Raw genomic sequence first — 27,900 nt, forward strand, 5'->3', positions numbered from 1 at the left:
GACCATTACAAACGTCCTCATATATTTTAGTTTCCTTACTATTAGCAATTTTAATAAAACGTTTTTAAATTTATTTCCATCTCTGCAGTATATATTTTTGTGTCGTAGGTTTCTGTTTTGGGCAATATATTATACACGAATTTTGCATGTTCAACAGTACCTAACTTTCTGAATAGTAAGCGGATTTTTCTTTGTAAATTCGCAGTTTCTATTAGAAAAATCTTCGCATAATCTAAAATACGAAACAAACATATTTTCGTTTTCATGGTTTTCAGATAGTGTTTATTTGACAATGAACCTTCATTTTCAACTTTTCACACTTTTTCGGTATTTTGTATATTTTTTCTATTCTTGTTGACTATGAAGAAACACATTTTATTGTTTTCTTTCATTTTCTCTTATTGTTTTTCTTGAAATTGCATGTCATAATCTTGAAATTCCTCTTATATTTAAATTTTCTAATGTTCCACTTCTTCCATTTTGTTTTCTTCGAATTATTTTTCTATTCAAAATTGGTTTTCATTGTTTGTATTTAAAATACTCTATTTTAATCACAAAAATAAACTACTGACTTCTTCATGTTTTACGCTGCTAGAACGTTTCCCACTGGAAGATAAGTTGCTAACGACATTAAATCTTTGCTTATTATTAAGATTTAAACAAAATTGTAAATACGATGGATTTATTGATGTAACAGAAGTCTTAAAATAAATTTATACAGACTTTATCAACTTGATAATATTGAGCTCTTCGTTTGCAGTTAAAATCAAATCCTTTTGTTTATAAATTTAGTCATTATCTGTCATACACACACACACACACACACACACACACACACATATATATATATATATGTGTGTGTGTGTGTGCGTGTGTGTATGACACACATATGTATATATATATATATATGCATATATATATATGTATATATATAAGAGTATTAAAATAATGAAACAAAAATGACGTACTTTAAACGTTTATTATAATCATCGTGTGTTTAAACAAAAATAACATATATTATGAGAATAGTCTTTAATTCATGGATTTTCAAAGACATAACTCTCATCACTACAAAAAAAAACAATAATTTGCATATTATTGGGAAATATTAATTTGGGAAAAAAATACACCAACCTTTTAAGTTATGCTTAAAATAAAAATATTCAAACTTTTCAATAATAGTCAAAAAGTTAGTGTAGTAGTAACAGTTGTTGAAGAAATTCAGTTTTTTATTTATCTGTTTGTGCTCATGCATTATTAACATGTGTGAATGATTTCGAAAGAACAGTTATTATTTGAACTCCTCATTAGATAAATGTATGCTTAACTTACTTGCTTGTTTAGATGCTAGTTTTCGGAGGGCGAAATACTTGACTAAGGTAGGATGTGTATCTCTCAAAACCGAATGGTTTGATTTTGTGCAAAAAATTGGGTAGATAATTAATTGGATAAGAGGCAACACGAATACGACCATTTCCCAATCCTTGTCGATAGAACGGAAAGTGTTGTCCACTGTGAAATATTTTTACAATGTATGCGGGTAGAGTTGCAATAGGCACTTGGTTTGGAAATAATGGATCACCTGTGAGGAAAAAGAAAACAATAATTAACTGCATAATGGAAACAAAATTGATAAACTTTTAGAATCATGAATTGCAAATTTATCATAAAATGTTTATCTTGTGTCAGACTATGCCCATATAAATTCCCGATATTTAAGAGAACGGCAAGTGTGTTATAAAACGATCAACTTCTCCTAAAAATAAGTTTTATATCAACAGACATGCCGTCGTCAGTAATGAAGAAAAAGATATATAAAAATATGCATTTTTATTAGCTGCTCCGCAAGTTTACAGCGTAAAGTTTCAATATCTTTAAAGATTTTGTAATCGAACATCATCAATTTCAGGTCGGTTAAAGAGGAGTAGGAGGCAATTATTGTTGGCTATAATTCTCCCATTATATTTCTTTATATTGTATGCCTATTTTCTATAAACAATGACCACAAATGCCTAGAGTGAATCTAAACATCTTGGATATTTCTTCTGGCCAACTAAATCAGCTGCTTGTCTTCATTTTAAACATCATGTATTCCGTTCCAACTAGTTTAGTGGATATTTATTATTTAAGGTTTCAGGAAAAAGGTATAAAAGAACTATAAACGTATAGTATTGCCTTCACATCACCAAAGACTTTTATTTGGAGTGTCAGCTAATATATACATATATAAATTTCAGAATGTAAGAGAATATTAAATAATTAATAATTTATGTGAGAGAATATATAATTATTTCCACAGCCAGACAACAGTCCAAGTCTCGCGTTTTGCCATCATTTGGCCTCATCAGCTTGATGTATCCGAACTCCGGATTCGAAACTCGAGCCTCTTGCATGTACGGCAAACACTCTAACAAGTGAGCAAACGCGCCACGCACAAAATAATCTTATTAGCTAACACAGATCAAGCAAACCGCAACGAAATCCGACCTTCTCTCGTCTCGAACAAGGGGTTTGATTTTCGCGACTAGCTATAACCCAAGCCGATGTCTCACAAGTAGAAATTTTTATACTCGTTACGCATGTCGTCACGACATCAGCGAGCGCTAGTGTGTTGTATTGTATGCACGCTTTCGCGTGATAATACAAGTGTTCTACTAAGATCGGTCTAACCACTAGGCGCTTTCGTTATAACTGTCTTAAATATATCTTGTTTTTCGATGCTTTGAATTTTTATCTTGATTTTTTTCATTATGTACTTATAATATGTAACTAAAACCGAAGTCTTTAAAATGATATCATCATTTTTGTGAAGATTACTCAGCAGGTTTTACAAATAAAAGTGAAATGATATCATTTCTTGAACACAACTCAGCAGATTTTACAAATAATTACATAAATGCATAAATGCATTGACACAGATGGTGATTAGGCAACTGATTCTCTCTCCTCTTATATTGAGCACGTGGTGCAATGGGGGAAGAGGTAGCTGGTAACTTTTAACACATCTAAAACCAAGCTTCTATATTTACATCATCAACGCTGTGATCCCCGTCTGACATCAATGAATGGCTCTTGTCTTGGGGAGGCTTTATGCTTTGACAAACTTTTAGGTCTGGCCTTTACTCCTGATCTGAGATGGAACACATACATCAAATCCGTTGTCAAGGCTTCTGAGAAAACGGTGGGATTGTACTACCGCTACAGTAGATATCTCACCGCTGATGCAATTCTGTAACTGGATAAGAGCCAAGTACGTCCAAGTATAGAGTACTGTCATCACATCTTGGCATGAGCTGCTAGAAGCAGCTTATTCTTGCTTGACAGAGTTCAAAATAGATTTCATAGCCTAGTTTAGGATGCCCTTTTTTATTCTCTGCAACCTTTATCCCATAGAGAAGATGTTGTGAGCCAGTCTTTACTTTACCGTTATTTTCATAGCAAGTGCTCGTCTGGGCTGTAATATATTCCCCCCCCATCTGAGTTTCTCGAAAAACACTCGTCTAGTTGAAACCACTATCAATAATTTCCCCCATTCTTTACTGGTGCCTAAACCTAAACGTAGATTCCACGAACAAAGCTTCTTTCTTATAACTGCATGCCTAGTGGACTCTGTTGCGTTTTTCTGCTTTCTAACTGACTACAATATGGTTGTCTTCAAGTCAAAAGTGAAAACCTCTCGATTTTAAAGACTATTGTCATTTAAACGGTAAGAGCTAAAAACCGGTCTTTAAAATGATATATAAAGAAGGATATTTTAACGAATACTCATACATCATTTGAAATCAACATTAAAAAATTCCGCAAAAACCTTCTTGTCAATTTTATTTGTAGTGTGTATAATTTATACACATTTTGCATACACCTATAAAATTAGCCCATACTCCTATTTGATGAATTCGAAAGATCCTATAGGTATGTTTTACTATTATTCCACTTTCTAAACTTATGATATTTACTTAATTATTGACTTATAATAAGTTCTTATTAGTTTCCCATTATTTTTGACAACGGCTTTGTGCTAGAATTAAGTTATTATTTGATTTTACTTATATTGATGTCAGTGATATTCTAAGCAACTTATTAAATCATTAATACACTCCACACACACACACACACACACACACACACACGCACATGTATATATATATATATATATATATATATATATATAGAGAGAGAGAGAGAGAGAGAGAGAGAGAGAGAAATAAAAAGGGGCAATTCGTATTTTGTGTTCATCAACGTTTCGTCTTTATTTCGAGACTTCCTCTGGATGAATGAGATTAAGAAACAAAAAACACCAGTACAAAATATTTGAAAATGTTTCACGTGTATAATGTGACGCTGTTCTATTTCAGAAAAACGGAAAAAGACGTTGGAAATTTAAAAAGGAGGGGGGGGGGGCTTGCCCTGTTAAAGAGAGGGAAATCTTAGTGACGTCATATAGTCCTTAATTTAATTTTAAAAGATATGAACGCAAGTAATATACTTACTGGAAAGAAATATATCTGTTGAAATTCAAATATATGTTTGTAACAGAAATCAAATTAGTGTTTTTTTGTTATGTAATTTATTGATTGAGATTATATGTATCAATTATTACAGGGAGTGTTTGAATGGTATGACAAAGTTAACCTGTGTCTACAGTTAAATTATGTTCTTTTAATAAAAGATATTAATGGCGCTATGTTATAGAAACCTGCACGTTGTTTAATTGTACTTGAATTTGCGATAAGCGCAGATTCAAGAAGTCTTCGGCGCGGTTTATTGGAAATAAATTTAACTACCTTTGCTTGTTTAAAGTCAAAGGTGTGATTATGCTACAATGAATGAGAGAATAATGCACTTTGAGAATTGCTGTTTTTTATATCTCTTTTATGTTCTTTATTTTATGTTATTTTTCTAATTTACGCTGGGTTTCACCAACGTATTCATGATGGCAATTTTGGCAAAGAATAGTGTATATACCTCTATTGGAAACTGGTTTGTTTTGGAGATGTTTCGTAGTTTTTAATACTTGTCTTATGGTTAGTGATGTGGTTTGTACGATAGGAATTTCTAGTTAGTTTAGTGTGTTATAGATTATTGTATTATTGGTGTGTGTAGGTAAAAGAAGATGTCGATTTATGAGAGAAAGGTTTGGTGCATATGATTTTTTTAATTTTTATCCTGGAAAATATTTGTGTGGCTTTTCTCTTAGCATTCAATATGAAATATGTCAGATATTGTAAGGTTTTCAAAATGTTTGTGAGTTATTTGAATTCTTCGTCCAGATATACAGGACTGCAAATTCTGAAAGCGCGTAAGAAGAAATCAATTATCATCCCTGTTTTTATTTTATTATTATGGTGTTAATAGAAATGTATGTAATCATTTTTGTGTGTAGTTTTGCGGTGAACTTTGAAGGATAGTTTATTATTGGATTTTATAATAAGTATGTCTAGAAAAAGTAATGAATTATTGTTTTCTGTTTCATAGGTAAACTTTATGGAAGGTTCGACTGAGTCTAATTTGTCTCTGATGATATTTACGTGCGTGTTTTCAGGAAAAAAATTAAAATGTCGTCAATGTATCTAAAATACTCTGTGTATGGAGGTTATCTGAATTTGAAAAGGCCAGATTTTAGGAATTCTAAGAAAAGGCAAGCTAATACTCCACTAAGAGGGTTACCCATAGGAAGACCAAAATCTTGTTTATAGAAATTGTTATTGAAGTGAAAATAAGTCATGTTAGTTATAAGTCTAATGATTTTTATAAGAGCGTCGGGAGGAAAAGGTAAGCTAATGTTAGATTTTTTTAAATGTTTAAGAAGTTAATTCAAGCATTTTTTAAAGGGGGCATTAGTATATAATGATGTTATATCTAAGCTGTGAATAGTTTTGTTTTGCACGTTAATGTTTTTTTTTATTTTTTTGAGTAAATCTCCGGAGTTCTTTCTGTGGAGGTGCTGATAGTGTCCAGTAGTGGAGTCAAAACGTTGGATATGGCACGTGCAATTTTGTGTGTTGCACTACCGATGCCGGATATTATAGAGCGCATAGGGATATCTGGTTTGTGAGTTTTGCGGAGGCCATATAGTGACGGAATATTGAGGTGGTATCCAATGTATGAAATCCTAGTTTTATCGTTTTTTATAAGTTTTTTATAAGATCGGTTGAAATTCTCAATACTTCGATTTACTATCTTTAAATCGGTTTTGGTGTAAGTGTCGTAGTCTGCCAACAATGCGGAAACTTTTTCCAGGTATTCATCTTTTCCATTAATATTATACCTCCACCTTTATCAGCATGTGATATAATCAATGTTTTGTTATTTGCTGGGTGTTTCAGAGCATCTATGTAACTCTTAAGAAGTACAGTTTCATATGGATTAGTAACTGCAACAGAAATAACACCCTGTATGAAACCTTTTTGAAAATCCGTATCTTCATGTTTGTAATTCTTCAAAATTGTGTCGGTGGTAATATTTCAATGTATGCCAATTGCGAATTTTAGTCCGAAACTGAGGGCTTCGATTTCGGTGTTTGAGAGTACTTTGGTAGCAAGATTTCGTATTAGATCCGGGCGTCCTATGGTTCTCCATTTGCGGTTGAAGATTAATTTTGTAAGTTTATTATCCAGTTTGTGACAATGGCGGGTGTTGAATCTTTGAACTGGTTTGTTTATATTTAAGAATAATTTGTGTATCATGGTGTAGTTCTGTAGTAGGTCGTTAGCTAATGTTCGGGCTTTCAAGTAAGAATATTACTTGCGTTCATATCTTTTAAAATTACATTAACGACTATATGACGTCACTAAGATTTCCCTGTCTTTAACAAGGCAAGCCCTCCCTCCTTTTTTGAATTTCCAACGTCTTTTTCCGTTTTTCTGAAATAGAACAGCGTCACACTTTGCACGTGAAACATTTTCAAATATTTTGTACTGGTGTCTTTTGTTTCTTAATCTCATTAATCCAGAGGAAGTCTCAAAATAAAGACGAAACGTTGATGAACACAAAATACGGTTTGTTCCTTTTTACTTCTCTATTTTGTCGGAATACTATTTCCATTATTTTCATTATATATATAAAGCAAAAAATATATCCATAATAAGAAAAAATGTCATTGTGAACTTTGAAACTTTATATATATATATATATGTGTATATATATATATATATATATATATATATATAAAGTTTCAAAGTTCACAATGACATTTTTTCTTATTATGGATATATTTTTTGCTTTATCTAAAATCGATGATAGCAATTATTAATGAGTATTATTCTTAACTAATTCTATTATGCATCTGACAAAAGAGTTGGAGGTTTATTATGTTAGACATTTGGATCAGTTTTAAAAGAGCACATGCGATTTCTGTATATATTCCTTGAACATGGTTTTGGAAAATCCGATATAAACCTTAATATAATTTGTACTAATTATTTCACATTGATATACTATATTTCTAGTTAAACGGTTTTCACTTAGTTGGCAATTATTCATATTTCTGCAATAACAATTATCTTAGGTTATCTTATTGTTTTGATTTTTGCTCAATTTGTGAGCAGCGAGCCTTTTGTATTTTAGTATTTCTATATACTATTATGGATTCTGCCATATATTTAGTAGTGGTGAATGATATTTTAATCATATTTTATAAAAAGTTTACCTTATTTACTATATCTAGGAAAGTTCTTATCAATGATACTATCAAATATTATTGAATAATTCTAGAGAATATGCTTACTATAAGGTGGATTAAACCATATTGCAGATTGTCTGCTGTTTTTTGTTGTCTTATTGCTTCTATTAGGTAGTCTAGAATTGCGTATTATATTGGATCTGATCAGTAGGTAAGTAAATATCAGTTGCTTTTTGTATTAGTGTTATTTTTTCTGTTATTCTGTCCCATGTCTCTTTTATATTATATGCAGCCATATTGGTTAAATCCAGATATTCTTTGGCTTAATGTTTTTCATGCTTAGTTTTATTAAAACTAATTTAATCTTTATAATGTGATCTAGATAGAGTGTTATTATCGTATGATATATATTTTTAGCAAACAGCTGTTCATTTTTTGATAATTTTATAATTATTTGGAGATATGAGGAGCTATAGATTTTTAATAGAAAGTTGATGGTTAGAATTATTGTGCACAATAAATTATTGTTCGGTTTATATAGCATATATATGTTATTAACCAAATCTAATCTAATATCCTAAAATTTACAATAATATGGTTGATATTTAAGACCGATTTTTCGAAAGAATTTCTGCAGCTTATTTTTGTTTTCTATTCATCGAGGCTCCCAAGGTTGGAGTTAACAAAACAAAGCGATGTCCATATATAATCCTCCTACCAATTAGTAGCGAGTTCGTTTCTCTATTTAACTGTCTGTTCCTTAACCATGCCTATGTGCTTGGTATTCCTGATAATCGTCTGTATACATATTTTTCTTTCCACTTTGCTTGTCTTTTTATTTCCGGTTCCTGTTTTCCTATTTCCCTGTATTGTTTGTTTTAACAGTGTCTATTGCTGTGGTGATCAGTATTTCTTAGTTACAGTACTGGATTCTCCTAGGTTTGTTTTGTGCCCTTCACACAATCTTCTATACTTGTCAGTTCTCTGCCTTCTTCGTTCATTTTCGCAGTGTTGGTCAATATCATCTATTAGGTGTAGTGCGTTTTGCATGGCCATTAGTTCACTCGTCTGCTGAGCAAGATGCATCTGTTCGTTATTACAGAAAACGATACAGAGTGTCTAATTGCAAATATTGTCCAGGTGTTTAGTCTTTTAACTAGGTTTCTACTATATAGTTTTGTTTCTCACAGTATTATTTTCTAATCTTCTTTTTCATTTATGTATATTTAACATTGTCTGTTTCTCTAACTCCCACATAATTTGTTAAGTGGCATGTTTTCCAATAGTTTCCATCTTCTCTTGGGCATGTAGTGTCATCTTCTCCTCTTTCATTTCTAGCAGTGCACATTTATGCATTCAAATTCCATTTGAATGTCTTGGTTGAATATTCTGGTCGGCTTATCTGCTTTTTCACTTCATTTTTGCTTTCTGCAAATAGTCACAGGTCTTTTATTCTTTGTCCCGCGTCTGTAAACTTGTATTTAACATTAAATTTTCTTAAGTATGTAGTTGAGTGGTATCACAATAACGGTGGTAAACAATAACGGTGATAAAAATCTCCCTAGAAAATCCATCTCAATATTCTTATGTCAGTTTGGTCGTGTCCTCTAGTGTCTATGTTTCCATTGCATTCTTAATAATGTTAATAATCGTGTACATTCGTACGTATTCAATTATCCATGCTTTAAGGATTCTGTCGTAGGCTTTCTTGTGGTCAATTTATGACGTTACTAAGTCCCTTTTCTGCTTTTGAACTCCTGGATTTTTTTTATTTATGTAAAGCATTTTTCGACACCATTTCCGTTTATGGGAAATTCGTCAACAATTGTTAAAGAAGTGTTAGATCTGTTGGGTTTTCAACATTGTTGGTAAATATGTTTTTATTAATTTATTTATTAAACTTCATCTTTCTTAGATGCTGTTTTACGACGTTTCGGCCAACGATTCCTCTGGCCTTCGTCAGGTGGTAACCGCGACGGGATAGGAGATTCGGAGTTCCTATTCCGTCGAAGACCAGAGGAATAGTTTGGCAACATTTTCAGGTGTATGTGGTAGTTGTGGGTAGCATTAGAAGACTTTACAACTGAACCATGGTGCCATATAATATAAAGCGTCGCCAACTGAAGCATTTATTTAATTTGACTGCTTTATTGAATCGACTGATCTTATTCCGCATCATATAGTACAATAGATACGTGGGACATAGAATAGCAGTAGTCAGCTGCCCTAATACAAGGGTTCAGTTTGTAAGAGGAAGAATTGCTTTTTCTGGGTAAGAATCTAATTGTCTGTTAGTTTTTGGCATTGAAGTGGTATATTTTTAGCTGCTTACATCAAGTGGCTTCATCCTAGTCTGAAGCAATTTTCATCAAAATAAAGCACCGAATATGATCGATAATAAAGATAATGCGATACTGTGAAAATGATAACAATCAACATGATGTGATTTTTTTTCCGTTATTCCATTTTCACCCCAAACAAAGCACAGTGCCACTTTGAAGTAGGGGCTACTATCAGGGACATAAGTTACAGGGTCACTATGTAAGGAGTTAAGCAGCAAGATGTATGTTCACATTACACTTGAACTTCTGCATGTCAGTACAGTTGGGAAAGTAGAATCCCGGAAGAGGGTTCAAAAGTCTAGAAGTTCTGGGGAAAAACTATTAGAATAAAAGGCTTTCTTACATCTAGAGATCTTTGCTGTGTAGGGGTGGGACTTTGCTACTTGTCGGGGTTTTCGGTGGTATTCATGTCGAAGACGTTCCAGGACTTTTAGTTCGTCTGAGCATCCACTATTAAAATACTTGTAGAACAGGCAGAGGGATACAATATTTCGTCGATGGGAAGGAGGCCGAAGCTTGGATGAGAGTTCAGGACCTATCAGGTTGGCAACTTTCTTTTGAATCCTGCCCAGGAGCGAGAGACTAGTATCAGATGTACCAGCCAAACTGTGACAACACTACTCGATACACGGGCGAATTGTAGAGGTACAGGATAATTTCAGGCGTCAGTAGCTTTCTAGCACGATAGAGAGAGTCCACTTTCCTCGCAGCGGTCGTGGCAATGCTCTCAATGTATCCGTTCCTACCCATGTTCCCTGTGAACGTTAAACCGAGGAGTTTGAAAGAAGTAATGTCAGCTAATTTATCTTTAGCCATAGCTATTGGTGGCTGAGAAGGTTTCTTTTAATTATTGAAGGATACAAGTTTAGTTTGGCAGCATTGAATGTGACCATCCATTTTTGTCCCCATTCCACTACAGACTGGAGGTCTTCCCCTAGTGTTTCTGCCATTTCCTTATATATACGTTCATTTGTTTTCCTTTCGTGCCTGTTATAGAGCGTGGTGTCATCAGCAAATATACCGATCTCAGAGACAATTTTATTGTTTCATCATTCATCATTCAACTGACAATCGCATTAACCCGTTTTTCTCTCGAGGCTGTTTCACTTGATAACTAATGAATATATAAACTAAACTTAGAAAATATTGTAAAAAAAAAACTTAGTTTAATTAATTTATAAACCGACAAAATGTTCAAATCCGTAATCTGAAATGCTGAAAATCGCGATTGATTGAATCATTAATTTTTTCTATTAATACTCCTTTTTACCTGCAAAATGAGGCTCGCCATGTTGAAAAACTCCAGGTGGATATTCACAGGATACACCGAGCACTGAAATGAATAGGAACTGACTTTAATTGGAATATTTGAAGTGTAAATTTTGGTGTGCTTAAAATGTTATTCTTATATTATAAGCGCTTTTTGCGATGATGGCATGTTCTCATATTAATAAGTTGCTGAGTCAAAAATATAAGTTTGCATAATAAATTAAATAATGTTTAATGAAGTAAGAAAATAATAATTTTAAATGGAATATTATGGGTAAAATATTTAATAAAAAATATTTTAAATGCTTACAATTTTTTAATATTCTAAAATAGCGGATTTAAGTGTCATATCGAAAGTCTCTAAAATTTGATTAGCCTATAAATTTGTTTACTTCCTAAAAAGTAATGTTTACTTTTAAAAATACAAATGGCTACACTAGCAGTTGTATTAAATTGAAAAGATTCCGAACTATTTCGGACATTCTCGCATGTAAATGCTAATATGGCAATTTTTCTAACATTTAACAATGAAATGATCAGAAATTCCTGCGAATGTCGCATTCAAAAAGAATGTTATTTCCGCGTGATTACATATTCATTTCCAATCTATAATTAAAATCAAGATACTTTGTGTAGTTTTATGTGATAAGAATCTTATAAATAAAACATCAAAACCTTATTTAGTAAACTTGCTCACCAAAATTAGAAAATTTAACAATTGTTGACATCTGCAAAGTTCATGTTATTGTTCAATAAATCAATTATTGGGTCAAACTAATTCCCAGTGTTTATAATCTTACGGCAAATCAAATTGATAAAATGATCGACTTGTGAAAATTTGTTGGGACTTTAATTGATGGACAGTTCAAAGTCAGAAATATGTGTTATATGTATATGTGTTATTAGGTTGGTGCAAAATAATGTCGTTTTTTCACGTTACACTTCGAAGGATCATAACTCGTTTAATAATAAACTTTATTAATCCAAATAAGAACCATTATAATCAACACATTTTTGTCAACAACAAACAAATGTATTTATCCCATTAGCATAGAAATCCGGAGTTCTGGAAGCGATGAAGTCAGTGAAGGCCAATTCGGCATCATCTTGATTTTTGAAGGATTTTTTGCGAAGTTGTCCATATATTTGAAAAAGTGATAATCGGTGGTGAGATGACTCGGTGAATACGGCGGATGAGGCAGAGTCTCGTAACCCAATTTGTTCAGCTTCTTTAAGGTTAGTTGAGCAACATACGGGCAAGCGTTGTCATGAAGGAGAATTGGTCCCTTCATATTGACCAATACGTTTGAACTTCTGGTGCATTTCGTCAATTTGTCGGCAGTACTTCTCTGCCGTAATCGTTTCGCCCGTGATGTGATGGATGAGACCGAACGTCGCGGGCTGTCGTAAAAGATCAACTTCTCATCACACGTCACAATCGGCTCGCTTGGGTCGTTTTTGTTGTGCAGAAGGTGTGTAGGAGACGCCTCAAAACGACGATGTTTTGGGATTATCGTTCAATTCTTTTACCCATTTATCCAAGTTTTTTTTTTTACTTCTCTATTTGCTTTAAATAGCGAACGACTGCTGGGTGGTCGACCTCAAGTTCAACAGTAACTGTTCGTGTCGTTTTGCGAGGATCGCCTTCAGTTATTGCTTTCAAATGTTCATTATCAACCGCAGTACGCCGGCCACGATCATCTTCATCGTCGAGGCCCTCGTCACCGTTGAGAAATTACTTGAACAACCGTTCTGCCACACCTTCGTTAATGGTTCCTGGGCTAAACTTATCATTGATATCACAAGCTGCCATGGCAGCTTTTCGGCCTTGTTTGAACTCGAACAAGAAAATCGTACGGATTTGAATTTTGTCTATACTGTCGAAAAGCCTGCAAAAACTAAATGAACAGATTGAGAACGGTACCGAATAACACGACTCGATAAAGCGAAAAACAGGCCTCAAAAAGATATATAACATGGCTATATATATATATATATATATATATATATATATATATATATATATATATATATATATATTTAAAAAATATATATATAGTGGGGGAGATAAATAGTTAAATGGATTAATCCTAATCTTTAAATACAAAAATTTAAAAATGTATCCATTTTAAATGTGGAAATTGATGAATTGCACAGGTAAGAAATTCATTTTTATAGTATGAAAAGGTTAGTAATTGCAATTAAGAATAGGAAATTGGATCAAATGTTTGAAACATGTCTTCTTCCTAAGATTAAGGGTGGTGGTGTTTGATCAACACTGCTGGGGGGCCATGATGTAATATACTGTTTTGTTTTTAAATCCCCGAAACAGTGTTTCATGGTAAACAACTGATGATCCCTTGAAAAATAAATTATTGGTATTATAGTAAATTCGAGAGCAAGTTGATACAGCGATTGCAGGTGATTAAATGACTTACTGACTAGATGGTTTTCTAACGAATGATAAAAAATATTTTTTGTATAGTTTTAAAGGTTAAAAACTTCCAAGACTATATATATATATATATATATATATATATATATATGAATGAATTTATTCAAAAATCATATATAAAAGTAACATATGTAAGAAAACGATATTGTTTTTGCACCAACCTAATATATGTATAAGAATATGTAAGGCGCGATTTTACATAATCGATATTTGTACGATATTCAGTTAGAATTTTTCTCTCTAAATTTTTTATTTTGTATTTAACATTCTATATGTGTAGAATACCCATCGCAAGTAAAATTTGCAACATACAAATATCTGTGCGTGATGTCGCCAAACTAATCAAGAACCTTGATTCCAGTAAAGCAAATGGCCCTGACGGCATTCGAATTATAGTGTTGAAAAAGTTTCAACCAGAAATTACCCCCATACTTATAAAACTGTTTAAGCGTTGTCTTAAGGATAATTGCTTTCCAACCCCTGGAATACCTCATCAGTATGCTCTGTATTTAAGAATTCAGGTGACAGGTCATCTCCCTCTCAGTACAGAACAATAAGTCTCCTGTGTGTCATGAGTAAGTTGCTAGAATCCATATTAAATAAAGAATTAGTCAACCACCTCAGCAGAAATAACCTTCTTAGTGACATGCAATATGGTTTCCGTTCTGCTGGATCTACAGCAGCTTTGCTTACGGTTATATCTCATAGGATTAGTGAATCTCTCGAAAAAAGGCTTCCTTTCTAGGGCAATTTCTCTTATCATATCAAAGGCCTTCGATAGGGTATGGCATGTAGGCCTACTTTACAAGATTTCCAGCTACAGTATAACTGGAAATGTTTTCTCAATTATTAAATCATTTCTCTCTGATAGGCTCATAAGAGTAGTGGTTGATGGGAGGAAATCAGAAACTCACATTATTAATGCTGGTATCTCTCAAGGGTCCATCTTGGGCGCAACTCTCTTCCTGGTCTAAATCAATTATCTCCCTAAACACATACTTAAATCATTCGTTGACATCTATGCTGATGAAACGACAATTTATGGCAACACACAAAGGCCGTAAATGACAAAGTTCTCTCTGATTCTCTCTCCTCTGATCCTCTCGAGCGCGTGGTACAATGGGGAAAGAGGTGACTGGTTACTTTTAATCCATCTAAAACCAAGCTTCTATCTCTACATCATCAACGCTTTGATCCTTATCTGGCATCAATTGAAATGGATGGTTCTCGTTTTGGGGAAGGTCCATGTTTTGACAAGCTTCTGGGATTGACCTTTACTCCTTATCTGAAATGGAACACGTACATCAAGTCTGTTGCCAAGGTCGCTGGAAAAATGGTGGGATCCTTCTACCGCTCCAGAAGATATCTCACTACTGATGCAATTCTCTATCTATAAAAGCCAAGTACGTCCAAGGATGGAGTACTGCTGCCATATATGGACAGGAGCCGCTAAAAATAGCCTATCCTGCCTTGACAGAGTACAAAATAAACTCCGCAACCTAGTGAGGGATGCCCTTTTCTATTCCCTGTAACCTCTCTCACACAGAAGGGACGTTGCGAGGCTGTCTTTGTTTTATCGTTATTTCCATGGAAAGTTCTCCCTGAGCTCCAATCTCTGGTCACCCTCGCCAATCTTTCACGAAACACACCCGGCTAGCTGAAACCGCTGCCAGTAATTTTTCCCATTCTTTATTTTGCCTAAATCAAAACGTAGATTCCATGAACAAAGTTTCTCTCTTAGAAGTGCACGCCTGTTGAACTCTCTTCCGTTTGCCTGTTTCTTACCTGACTACAACTTAGATGTCTTCAAGTCCAGCATAAACACGTTCCTGATAAACCACCCCCTTAAGTAAGGCACTTAATCAGATCTCCATTACTAATGATTACTACGATATTGTCCCATTGATTACTGTACACGCAATAACCCTTATCCCCGAATGGCTCCGTCCCTTGATAAGTGGTGACTGCCATGTTAAAAAAATTAACATTACTGAGTTACCATGGATATATAATATTACTGTGAGTAAGTAGCTAAATATATATATATATATATATATATATATATGTAACTAAACAGATAATACGGTAATAAAAAGAATATATATATGTATCTTTGCTCTACAATAGTATTGAGCACACTTTTCACGTTTTTACTAATTACCATTTACTTGCTGTATATGTGTGTTCGTGCGTGTGTGTGTGTACGTATGTATGTATAAAACAATGTTAAACCTAGTGCGATGGTAAAAAGTTTGAAACCCTTTTTAATTTTGCTATGTTCAAGCGCTATTATAGGATCTGAAATTATTTTTTATTGGCATACATGTTAGGATCCATTTTATAATTTCATAATATGTATCTATTATTTATAAGTAAACTATTACATTTAATTTAACTACTGTTTATATTTTCACTGTTATTTATATTCTAGTTATTATTTATAACTATCTAGTATTAGCAAACAATTCTATTCACAAGATCATTAAAACGAAAACTTTAAACTTATTAAGAATGTTTGTTTTATTGAGAGGTAATTGGAAAGAAGGCGACTATTCTTTGCATGAATATTCTCTGGTTTTATTCTAAAGAAGTTAAATCAAGCTTTCATATCATTTTAATAATGCATTAATAATATTTGGAATTGAACTAGATTAATATGGAAAGAAAAAGTAAAACTTAGAAAAAAGCACAGCAAACTTTTCCAATGAAATTTTTTATAAATGATTAAGCTATTATATAATTTTGAATGATTATCCGACAACGATGCAAGAACTATGACGAGTGTTATGTTTGTTTTTTTTAATATATTTCTCTTCCATGAAAAGAGAATATCATTTTCCCTTTTGAAACGCTATCGCATGAGCGGAGCACCAGTGCTCTCTCTGTGCGGCTAGTCCCGAGAAATTCAATCCCCAGGTCAAGCTATAATAATAATTACCTACGGGTCCTGATTAACTGATTAACTATGCCAACTAGTAATTATGAGGACTGGTGTGTCCGTGAATGGCTGGATAATAACATCAGAAATGGCAAATAGTAATTATTTGGTTGAAGATATTTAAGGGTGGGAGTGGAGGTGTTTATTCACTTTGAAAATTCAGTTGTTTGGTTGTTAGGTAATAAATAGACTTGAACTTACTAATCAACAAAAATGATAAATAATGATTGCTTGTGTTAAAGATTTAATTCTGCGTAAAAGTTAAATGCTAGTTGGATGATGCTTTTGTCGCTGAGTAATAGGCTTGAGCCCAATAACAGGAGCGAGCGTGCCTTGATAATCAGTTAATATTTTTTATTATTATTAAAGATTTATCTCTACGCAAATCGGTGAATATCATTTCGATTTAAAACAATAAGAAAATGTGTACTCGAACGAATGTTCACAAGAATTATTTTTAAAGTATTGTTGAATATTGTTGAATATCATTTCGATTGATGATAAAGACAATCGTCAGAACCGGTAAATTAACATGTTGACCCCGACTAAAGGCCAGGACATGCTGTGTCGGTGTATATCGGGAAAAACCTGAATTGTGTAAACCGGTCTGGCGTACCGGATTGACCAATCGACTTCTGTATGAGTCAATGTGGCACAGGATGATTGGACGATTGAAGGGGGGCGCCCTTGTTCGACTACATTCGTAGGATAAATAGTAGTGAAGAATTGTTTTCCGGCAGTCACTTCGTCAGTTGACAGAGAGTCACAGAATAAGTTTCAACAGTCAGTTCGGAGAGAAAGTCAGAGAGAGTTCCAACAGTCGATCCGGAGAGAGCCAATCGGCAGAAAGAGAGAAAGAGAGAGATAGAGAATTGGTCCTCGTCAGCAGTTATAAACCCACCGAAAAGGGCAGTTTCCGTAAGGATTCCATCAGAGTATATGTAAAAAATCTTGGAATAAAAGGGAAACCGGACGCAGGAACAACGCATGAAATCGAAATGACAATATATCCCCCAGACATTAAGAAAAAACGTAAAAAGGAAATTAAGTTAGAGAAACAGCGAAAAATAGATGGAGAAAGTCAATAGATCCTGTCAATTTATTTTTGGTGATGGTTACGTTTAATGTTTTTGTCAACTATTGCTTTTTGACTCTTATTTTTTTTAATGGTATACTAATATGACTTTTCTTTTAAACATTACTTTTGAAATACAATACAGATTGCATTTTTTGTTACGGAAGCAAGTATGGCTTTTGTTGGTTTCTTTTCTTTCTTGTTCTTTTTTTTTTGCTATAAATTCCTTCTGATTGATGACATATCAGCCCATTGAGTATGTCCATCGCATTTTTACGGCGAGAAGATCTGGGAACTACTAGAACATTTCTTACTTCCTATTTTTTCTTGTAACGTTTCTTTTCGTTTAAAACCACGGCACTGTCACTGTAAGAATCGCAATCAAGTATTTATTTTTAAATAGAAATCACCATTATCAAGACTAAAAGGCCATTCGAGGATAAGGATTAAAGAGTGTACAGTATTCAATGGAACAATATTGTAGTAATCGTTAGTAGTGTAAATTTGGTAAATTGGATTACTTAAGGGGAACGGCTCATCAAGAACTTGTTTACGTTGGACTTGAAGACGATCATATTGCCGTCAGCTGGAAAGCAGGCAAACGGAAGAGAGTTTCACAGGTGTGCAGTTCTAAAGAAGCTTTGTTCAGGAATCTACGTTTAGGTTGAGGCACAGATAAATAGTGTGGGAAATTATTGATAGTGTTTTCAGCTAGATGAGTGTTTCTCGTGAAAGTTTGGCGAAGGGAAGGGAGGGGGCTATAGATTTGAACTCAGACGAGAACTTGCCATGAAAATAACGATAAAGCAGAGACAGACTTGCAAAATCTATTATGTGAGAAAGATATTTCAGAGAAGAGAAAAGGACTCCCCCATACTAGTCTACGAAGTCTATTTTGAACTCTGTCAAGACAGGATAATGCTTTCTAATGTTAACGTATTCCATTTTGTCTATATCGTAACATAACGATGAAACTTTTAATGCTGTCACATAGTATAATTGTTAGTGACCAAAATTAATTAAGGCATCAATAAATGCAAACAACTATGATATTCTTTATAAACAAGAAAAATTGTTCAGTTTTATTTTATTCTAAATATATAAGATTCTAACTAACGTATTTGAAAATAAATAAAACCGACGCATTTACAGCATTTATAGATGGCGGTTTTAATAAAGAATATGATTTCATTCTAAATCTTGTGGTTCTGAGTTTTAATTCTATCACAAAATAAATTTTATGATGGCGAATTTTGAAAACCGATGGGTAGATACACGGCTTATTCATATATATTTAGCTATAATTTATAAATTCCAATTAAATTGGAAATAAGAATAAGACAATTTACATATGCATGTCATTCTTCTTCATAAGAAAATAGATGAATATAATAAACATGCACGATAAATCTTTCCCAAAGAATTTTGCTTTTGTATGTGAAATAGTGTAAAACTAATTTATCACCAGTGGGTTGCTGTTGCGTATGTATTAAGACACTATTTATTATAAGCAGATTTTAGGATTAATTATCAAAATTACTGAATTAAAACATAAAATAAGATATTATATTCCGTTGAATGATGCTTTTTTTTCCAACTAAAAACTAACCTATTTTATGAGGTCGAGGACTTTCTTTAACTCATTTTAGCTTCTCATAAATATAACAAAATTCCCTTACCTGTCACCAGCAAAATCAACAGAAAAACATATTGAGCATCCATTTTTATTATCTGAAAAATATTGTTAAATTATGCAATATAAATAATTATATAAATATATAGGTTATAGAGGTAAAATGACATTAAAATCAAGTTCCAATAGTAAAAATACACCAAATCTGTTTTTTTGTCATGATTTGAAAGACGATTAACGTATTCCATTTTATCTATATCGTAACATAATTACGATCTCTGTTCAGCAAATTACATAAAAACTTACAGTATCTAACAAGAAAACAATGCATATTTCCAATAGAAATAAGCAGAATAAATAAAAGCACCCGTATTTTTAAAAGAATTCTGGTGACATACAGTCATTTCTAAAAGTGATTAACATTACCACTGAACGTATTGGCCTTAATATACAATCGATTCATATATGAATCGTCTAATCCAAGAGGATGTAACTGTGTCGGGTATTCAGTTTGTTTTTATATTGGAAGTTCAAGGGGTGCGACTCCGACTTCACCAAAAGGGCAGATATTATAAATAAAATAGGTGCTCTTACAACAAAAGAAATGTTTTCTCTATCATTAAATCATTTCTCTCTGATAGGCACATAAGAGTAGTGGTCGATGGACAAAAATCAAAATCCTGCAGCATTAATACTGGAGTTCCTCAGGAGTTCATCCTGGGCCCAACTCTCTTCCTGATCTACATCAATTATCTCCCTAAACACATACTTAAATCATTCGTTGACATCTATGCTGATGACACGACCATCTACGGCAACACATCAAAGGCTGTAAATGACAAAGTTCTTTCTGATTCTCTCTCCTCTGATCTCGAGCGCGTGGTTCAGTGGGGGAGGAGGCGGCTGGTTACCTTTAATGCATCTAAAACCAAGATCCTATCTTTACATCATCAACGCTCTGATCCCTATCTGGCATCAATTGAAATGGATGATTCTCGTTTGGGGGATGGTCCATGTTTTGACAAGCTTCTGGGATTGACCTTTACTCCTTATCTGAAATGGAACACGTACATCAAGTATGTTGTTGGAAAGATGGTGGGACCCTTCTACCGCTCCAGAAGATATCTCACTACTGATGCAATTCTCTATCTATGAAAGCCAAGTACGTCCAAGGATGGAATACTGCTGCCATATCTGGGCAGGAGCTGCTAAAAACAGCCTATCCTGCCTTGACAGAGTACAAAATAGATTTCGTGGCTTAGTGGGAGATGCCCTTTTCTCCACCCTGAAACCTCTCTCCCACAGAAGAGACGTTACGAGACTATCTTTGTTTTATCGTTATTTCAATTGCAGGTGCTCGTCTGAGCTCCAATCTTTAGTCCCCCCTCGCCAATCTTTTACGAAAAACACCCATCTAGCTGAAACTACTGTCAAAAATTCCCCCCACTCTTTATCTGTGCCTAAATCAAAACGTAGATTCCATGGACAAAGCTTCTTTCTTAGAGCTGCACGCCTGTGGAACTCTCTTCCGTCTGCCTTGCTTCCAACCTGACTACAACCGGATGTCTTCAAGTCCAACGTAAACAAATTCCTGATGAACCGCCCCATTAAGTAGACACTTTTATTAATTCCCCACACTAACGTACTGTACATGCAATAACCCTTATCCCTGAGTGGCTTCCGGGCCTTGATAAGTGGTGATCACCTTGTAAAAAAAAAATTGAAGCTACTTAGTATGTCGATTTTTATCAGCAGTAGTTTCCGTCTTATAAATAAGTATTTTGTTTTGAATATCCGGTTCGTCTTTTTGCCCTTCACAACATGTTTTTCTTTGGTTCCAAGTCAGACCTGTCATTTCCCGGAATACCAAGGTAGCTTGGGGTCCAACAAAACATTATTTCTTTACTCTTAATTAGATTATACATTATGTTTAATGTTTAAGTGATTACAGGGTCAGACATGTTTTTGTTTTTAAAGCGGTTATCACAGATAGCGAATCGATGAAAATAATGAATGTGCTGCAGTGGGTTGTAGTTATAATATCAAGTGCCAAATTAATAGCAATTATTTCTGCAATATATATGGAAGGTGTACCAGATAACCCTTTTTGTGTCTTTTCACATGTATTTATGGCAGTGGAGCCGACGTAAAGTTCACAAAACGAATATTATTAATGTATTAAATGAAATAAAAACGAATAAGTTAGCAAATTACTGCATTTAACCAATTAAACGTAAAACTTAGTTTTGGACGTAATTTTATTTTCTCTAAAATTTATTAATAATGCAACAATATAAAGATTAAATAATTTAAGTTAATCACAATAATAATTAATTTTTTTCTGCAAAAGCACATTGCATGTTTAGTCTCGATTTTCGACGTGATAACATTAAGCGAATAATTACGAATATCGAAGGCCGGTTGTAATATTTTATTTATACAACACTATAATACATTTTACAAATAAACTTATTCTATCTATTAATATGATGTGCGAATTTGTATAAAAGATGAATATTATTACAAATATTATTGACTATCTCAACGTTGGCATAGATAGAAAAACGTATTTTTTTCTGTATAAACTAACTAAGCAACTTATGCTGCAAACGTGATTAGCGATAAATACATAAGTTTAATAATGTTCCAGGCGTGAATAATAACTAAGGCTAAATCCATTTAATTTTACGATAAAGAAAAATAATAATTAGCTATCCAGAATAAGCTATGGCTATTGTAAGCCAACAGCCATTTGTGACAAACCACGATGACTTTTAACTGGCTTCTTTACACACACAAGCACACGAACATACATGCGTACATTCACACAAATAAACACATATATACATATGTATATGTATATGTATATGTATATGTATATACATATGTATATGTATATATACTTAACAATTTATGAACAAATCTTAAAATAATTTATTTCCAAAGCGAGTATATTTACTTCTTTGAAATAACTAAAAAAAGAATATGAATAGAAAATATTGTAAGCTAATCATAAACGAAGAAATAAGATGAGAAATAGCAGAATAAAAATTTCATAACTAACTCATAAAAATTTACTATATGTCGTGAAAATCCTTAAAGAATCAAATATCAGGACTGTAATCAAAGAAAACAATCCGACCGAAAAAGTCAACAAATTCCGATTTCGGGTATATATACTTCCATCCCGATATCATTACGACTATTAAAGATCTCTGAAGGAGGACGAATGATTTAACTTAATTAGAGTTACGCTGTATCAGTATAAGGGAGATAATTCTATTACATTTTCTGTTTAAAAATTAATAAATTTAAACTATACGTTTTTTGTAAATTAATTAGATTTATATATGCATTAACTAATCCATATTTGTAAATATATCATAAAGCGGATCCAAATTTCAATAAAAATTAAAATATGACAGTACTTATATCTAAACTCACACACACACGCATATATATATATATATATATATACATATTATTTCAATAAAAATCAAAATATGAAATTACTGATATCTATATATATATATTTACATATTTATACATATTATTTCAATAAAAACTAAAATATAAAATTACTGATATATACAGATATGTATGTTTTATATTAAATTTTTACTTAATCAATATATATATATATATATATATATATTAATAAATTTAGGGATGTTTATATGATTATATTTATGTATGTACAGAAATCACTCAAAAACGAATTATTATGAGTTTTAGAACAACTCCTAGGGTCCAAATATGACCTATATGAATTTTAACTGTTATCTCATGAAAAGAGGATAAAATTACAACACAAGTCAAAAGGTCCGACATATAAAATTCACAGTAGGTTTTTTGATTTGACATGAGGCGCGTTCGAAATGAATGTTTCTGTTCAAAGTAGAATTGCACCATGATACATGACTTTTTTTTATTTTAAACTTAACTTTAAGCCATTATCACCGCAAAAACAGTAAAACCAGGCATATAGAATCAATACTATGACAGTTGCGTATTCGAAATGAATGTTTCTGTTTAGAGCACACTTGAAACACGATACTTGGTTTTTGCATTTTAAACTTTACTTGAACATATCAAAATAATTTTAGAAAAACAACAGTAGGTTCGCTACAGTGCAATGTAAACTACACAGTCTTGTGATATAAGTTAAACTTCCTGTCGGTGCACCGCGATTAGCATCATCAAAAGCAGGCAACCAAACGATTTAATTGAAAATGGACTATTTCACAGATTTCCATAACAAAAACAACATGGAATTGTGACATATTTGCTACTAATCATTCAATGCCGAACAGCTTCGGGTCTCCCTATTAGCAATATATATATATATATATATATATATATATATATATATATATATATATATATATATATATATATATATATATATAAATTTAAAGGAGGTTAGAGCAATAGTCTAAAGAGCTGAGTGTATTTCAATGTAACAGTGAAATTACTAGTTTAATTGAAATACAGGAAAGAGAAAGTGCTCGTTGTAATTTAGATATATAATAAGCTCGATAGGTAAATATCCTAGAGCTAATTCAATATTAAGTAATGTGATTGATAATTTAAAATTTGAAAAATCAAATTATAACTAAATTAACAATCCGTTATATATGAGTATTTTAACCATAGTTCCTGATTTCAAAAGGCGAAAAATTAAAAGGTAAATTGTTATACCTATATTTTTTTATGTATATACCTGTATATCTATGTATATGTGTGTCTATTTTTTTTCATATATATGCATATATATATATGTTTAATGTTGTACTCAAATCAAATTTATAATTCAAATTCAAATCTATATATTTACTCTTTTTCTTTTTATCTATAACCCATATTAAACTTCTTATCAATTTTAAATCCAGACCGTTTATTTTTTTTTTCAGATACATCTGCCTTACTTTTAATGCTAGGTTTATTTATGGTGTCTTTTAAATTTAATAAAAACCCTTCAAAATTTGCTGACGAGGAGACATTGCTTATTAAAAAACTATATCTAATAATTATTGTTCGTAACTGGATGTCTACCACAATAAAAAGCACTGTTTTCCGAAACGATCGTACAGATAATTGATTTTGTTGTTGTTCCTTCTTTCTAATTTAGTTATAATTTGATTTTTCAAATTTTAAATTATCAATCACATTACTTAATAATTTATATATATATATATATATATATATATATGATGAAAATGATGGAAATAGTATTCCGAAAAAATAGAGAAAATAAAAAGGAACAAACCGTATTATGTGTTCATCAACGTTTCGTCTTTATTTCGAGACTTCCTCTGGATGAATGAGATTAAGAAACAAAAATACCAGTACAAAATATTTGAAAATGTTTCACGTGCACAGTGTGACGCAGTTCTATTTCTGAGAAACGTCTTTTTTCCGTTTCTCTGAAATAGAACTGCGTCACACTGTGGACGTGAAACATTTTCAAATATTTTGTACCGGTATTTTTTTGTTTCTTAATCTCATTCATCCAGAGGAAGTCTCGAAATAAAGACGAAACGTTGATGAACACATAATACGGTTTGTTCCTTTTTATTTTCTCGCTCTCTCTCTCTCTCTCTCTCTCTCTCTCTATATATATATATATATATATATATATATATATATATATATATATATATATATATATATATATACACTAGAAAATTGCCCGGTATTAAGCGTAACGTTAAATTGCTAAAAAAAAAAAAGGAAGTAAAAAACGGAAAGAAACTGCGAGTATGCTTTATTATAACAGTTCACTTATTGTAAGTAAGTAAAAAAGTAAGTTTTGTAAGTAAAAAAAAAATATTCGAGCTGAGATCAAAACCAATACCTAACGATAGTGAGTCAAGTACGATAACTATTAGGCCAGCTAGCCAGGATCTTTACAAAGTGTTATCAAACCTACTTATTCTTAACATAAAGAAGATGTCATCTAAACAATTCACTAATGCGTAGCCGTGAAACAGTTGACAACAGATAAACGTCTGGTAATATCCAAGTACCATTTTTTTAATTTTTTACCTCTTAGCGGCCCTTTTTTTCCGGATAAAAACCAATTAAAATTTCTTCACATGTGTGAATACCTTATATACCAAAGGTTAGGAGTTGTTCCCCACATACGCACATTCTCACTTTTATGGATATAATAGCAAGCTGCCCGGTGTTGCCCTATCGTATAATACGCATAAATATGAAATTAATTTATTTACATTTCGCATTTATTAATCCTCAACTGATTAATATATTGTACCCAATATAGTAAACACGAAAGGAAATATACTACCAGATGCACCCGGCATTGCCCGGTATAAAGTTAAAAATGAAGAAAAACGGAAAGAAACTGAGACATATAGATGCGGGTATTATGCTTTTTCTAAACAGTTCACTTCTTGTAAATAAAAAATACTCGAGTTGAGATCGAGAACAAAATCTGAAGACAAGGAGTCAAGTACGATAATCATTACTCCAGCCTGTTACGATCTTTAAAAATTCACTGAGTATAAAGGTTAGATCGATGCTCGCGATTGAATTCTTAAAATGTCCATTAAATAAACACTCGACCATTACTATTACAGTGCTGAAACGGTTTATTTTATTCTCAAACAAGCAGCGGACTTCGCTTTATAGACAATAAAATAGCAAGCAAGATACATTTACGAATGAGTTCTACCCAAAGACGGGGGCTTAAAACATATAGTCACCCACATACAGTACTGTTTCGTTATATATATATATATATATATATATATATATATATATATATATATATATATATATATATATATATATTTCATTTCGATACTTTTTTGACCAAGAGCGGAGGACCGCTTGAAATATAAAAATAAAATATTAAATACAAAAGTAACATCATTTTCATGCTTCAAAAACACCCTCATAACTTTTTAATTATATATATATATATATATATATATATATATATATATATATATATAAGTGAACGTGTCTGTCTGTCTGTCTGTCTGTCTGTGTACATTTCCCTACGCAATAACTCTGTCAATTTTTAGTCTATAGACTCGAAATTTGAAATACCGGGTACTGAGATTTGGGAAAATCGATGTGACGGGTGTCAGCCAGAAATTTAGCTGTTAAGGGGTCAAATTTCAACGATTTAACCTTTAAGAACTCTACCAAACTCCTCCGCCAATTTTGGGTCTAGACACTTGAAATTTTAGATATAGGTTCCTTGAACCTGGATCTAATTTAATAAAGTTATTTGAGCCCGAAACTATAAATTTTAAGGGGCCATAATAGGGGTCAAATTAAAAAAAAATTTACTCTTTTTTTTTTTGCTCAGTATACACCTCCAAACACCCGGGCAACGCCGGGCTGAAATGCTAGTATATATATATATATATATATATATATATATATATATATATATATATATATATATATATATATATATATATATAAGGAAACAAAATAATAAGACAAAATGACTACTATTCAATAAGCTTAAACACTAAAACATAAATATATAATTTAAACATTCAACTTGTTACCGGTGGAAAAAGTTCAAAATTAATTTCAGTGCGATACGCACAAATAATAAAGAATTTAGTTAAATTAGTCAATAGCTGAAACACCCCTAAATGACATGAAATTGGATTTTCACTATCGCACTTCGTCGGTAACGATGACACCGTGCTACCGCAACTTCCATTCCTCTATCTCCCCCACTGTTCTCCCCCCTCTGTATTATTATATTACCCTCCTCCTTACTAATTCCTTAACCTTAAACTACCCTTCCAACTCTCCCTTCTTAACCCCCTTCTCTTAACAGAAACCGGATCTTCGGAATTAACTTAAACTCATAATAACTTTTATTTTGCCCATCGCCACTCATGGCGAATCTTCTCTCCTAAAAATTAAAAAAGGTGTTGAACCTTTTCAGCTCTTGTACCTTAATTTTTATTGCCTGATGATATCTAATATGATTAAAACGGTCTGCACATCGTTGCAAGATACGACCATATTTACATAAAAAAAAAAATATATATATATATTTAGTAGAAATGGTAATTAATAAAACCTGAAGAAAGTGCTCAATACTGTTGTAGAGCAAATATGCGTTTTCTTTTTATTACCGTATCTTTCTGTTAAGTTATATTATTGTTTTAGCTACCCGGCCGTTTTTTTTTTTTTTTTGCCGTCTGTAGCTTCCTCAGACTTTTACAGCACCCTCTGTAAAAGTCTGACGGCCATAAAAACGGCCGGGTAGCTGAAACAATAATGTAACTTAACAGAAAGATACGGTAATAAAAAAATAAAACGTATATATATATATATATATATATATATATATATATATATATATATATATATATATATATATATATGATTGTATTATTTGTTTTGCGCCTTTGAATAAATAAATAAATGTTCACTTTTTGAAGATAGAGTATTCATTTTTTTATTTGAAATGTGTAATTATGAATGAATAATGACCTTTATTAAAATGGACATTTCAAAATAAACAAAAATAATTTCTTTATTGTTCTAATTTAACCTTGAGTAGC

The 27,900-nt window shown here is 32.3% G+C and overlaps 1 protein-coding gene across 1 annotated transcript in view; it reads right to left on the reverse strand.

Moving 5' to 3' along the window:
- Positions 1 to 971: 971 nt before the first annotated feature.
- LOC145283446 (uncharacterized) overlaps positions 972 to 27,900 on the reverse strand; it is a 29,646-nt gene continuing 2,717 nt past the window's right edge. Inside the window, exons 2-4 of the mRNA XM_080132281.1 lie at positions 19,380 to 19,431; positions 11,234 to 11,296; positions 972 to 1,582 (exon numbers count right to left, since the gene is read on the reverse strand). Of these exons, the coding sequence (XP_079988407.1) occupies positions 1,341 to 1,582; positions 11,234 to 11,296; positions 19,380 to 19,422 (348 nt within the window). The 5' untranslated portion in view covers positions 19,423 to 19,431 and the 3' untranslated portion in view covers positions 972 to 1,340. The remainder of the gene's footprint in view (positions 1,583 to 11,233; positions 11,297 to 19,379; positions 19,432 to 27,900) is intronic.

This window comes from Euprymna scolopes, chromosome 1 (genome assembly GCF_053919585.1).
Source record: "Euprymna scolopes isolate OS-2025 chromosome 1, ASM5391958v1, whole genome shotgun sequence".
Lineage (NCBI taxonomy): Eukaryota > Metazoa > Mollusca > Cephalopoda > Sepiida > Sepiolidae > Euprymna > Euprymna scolopes.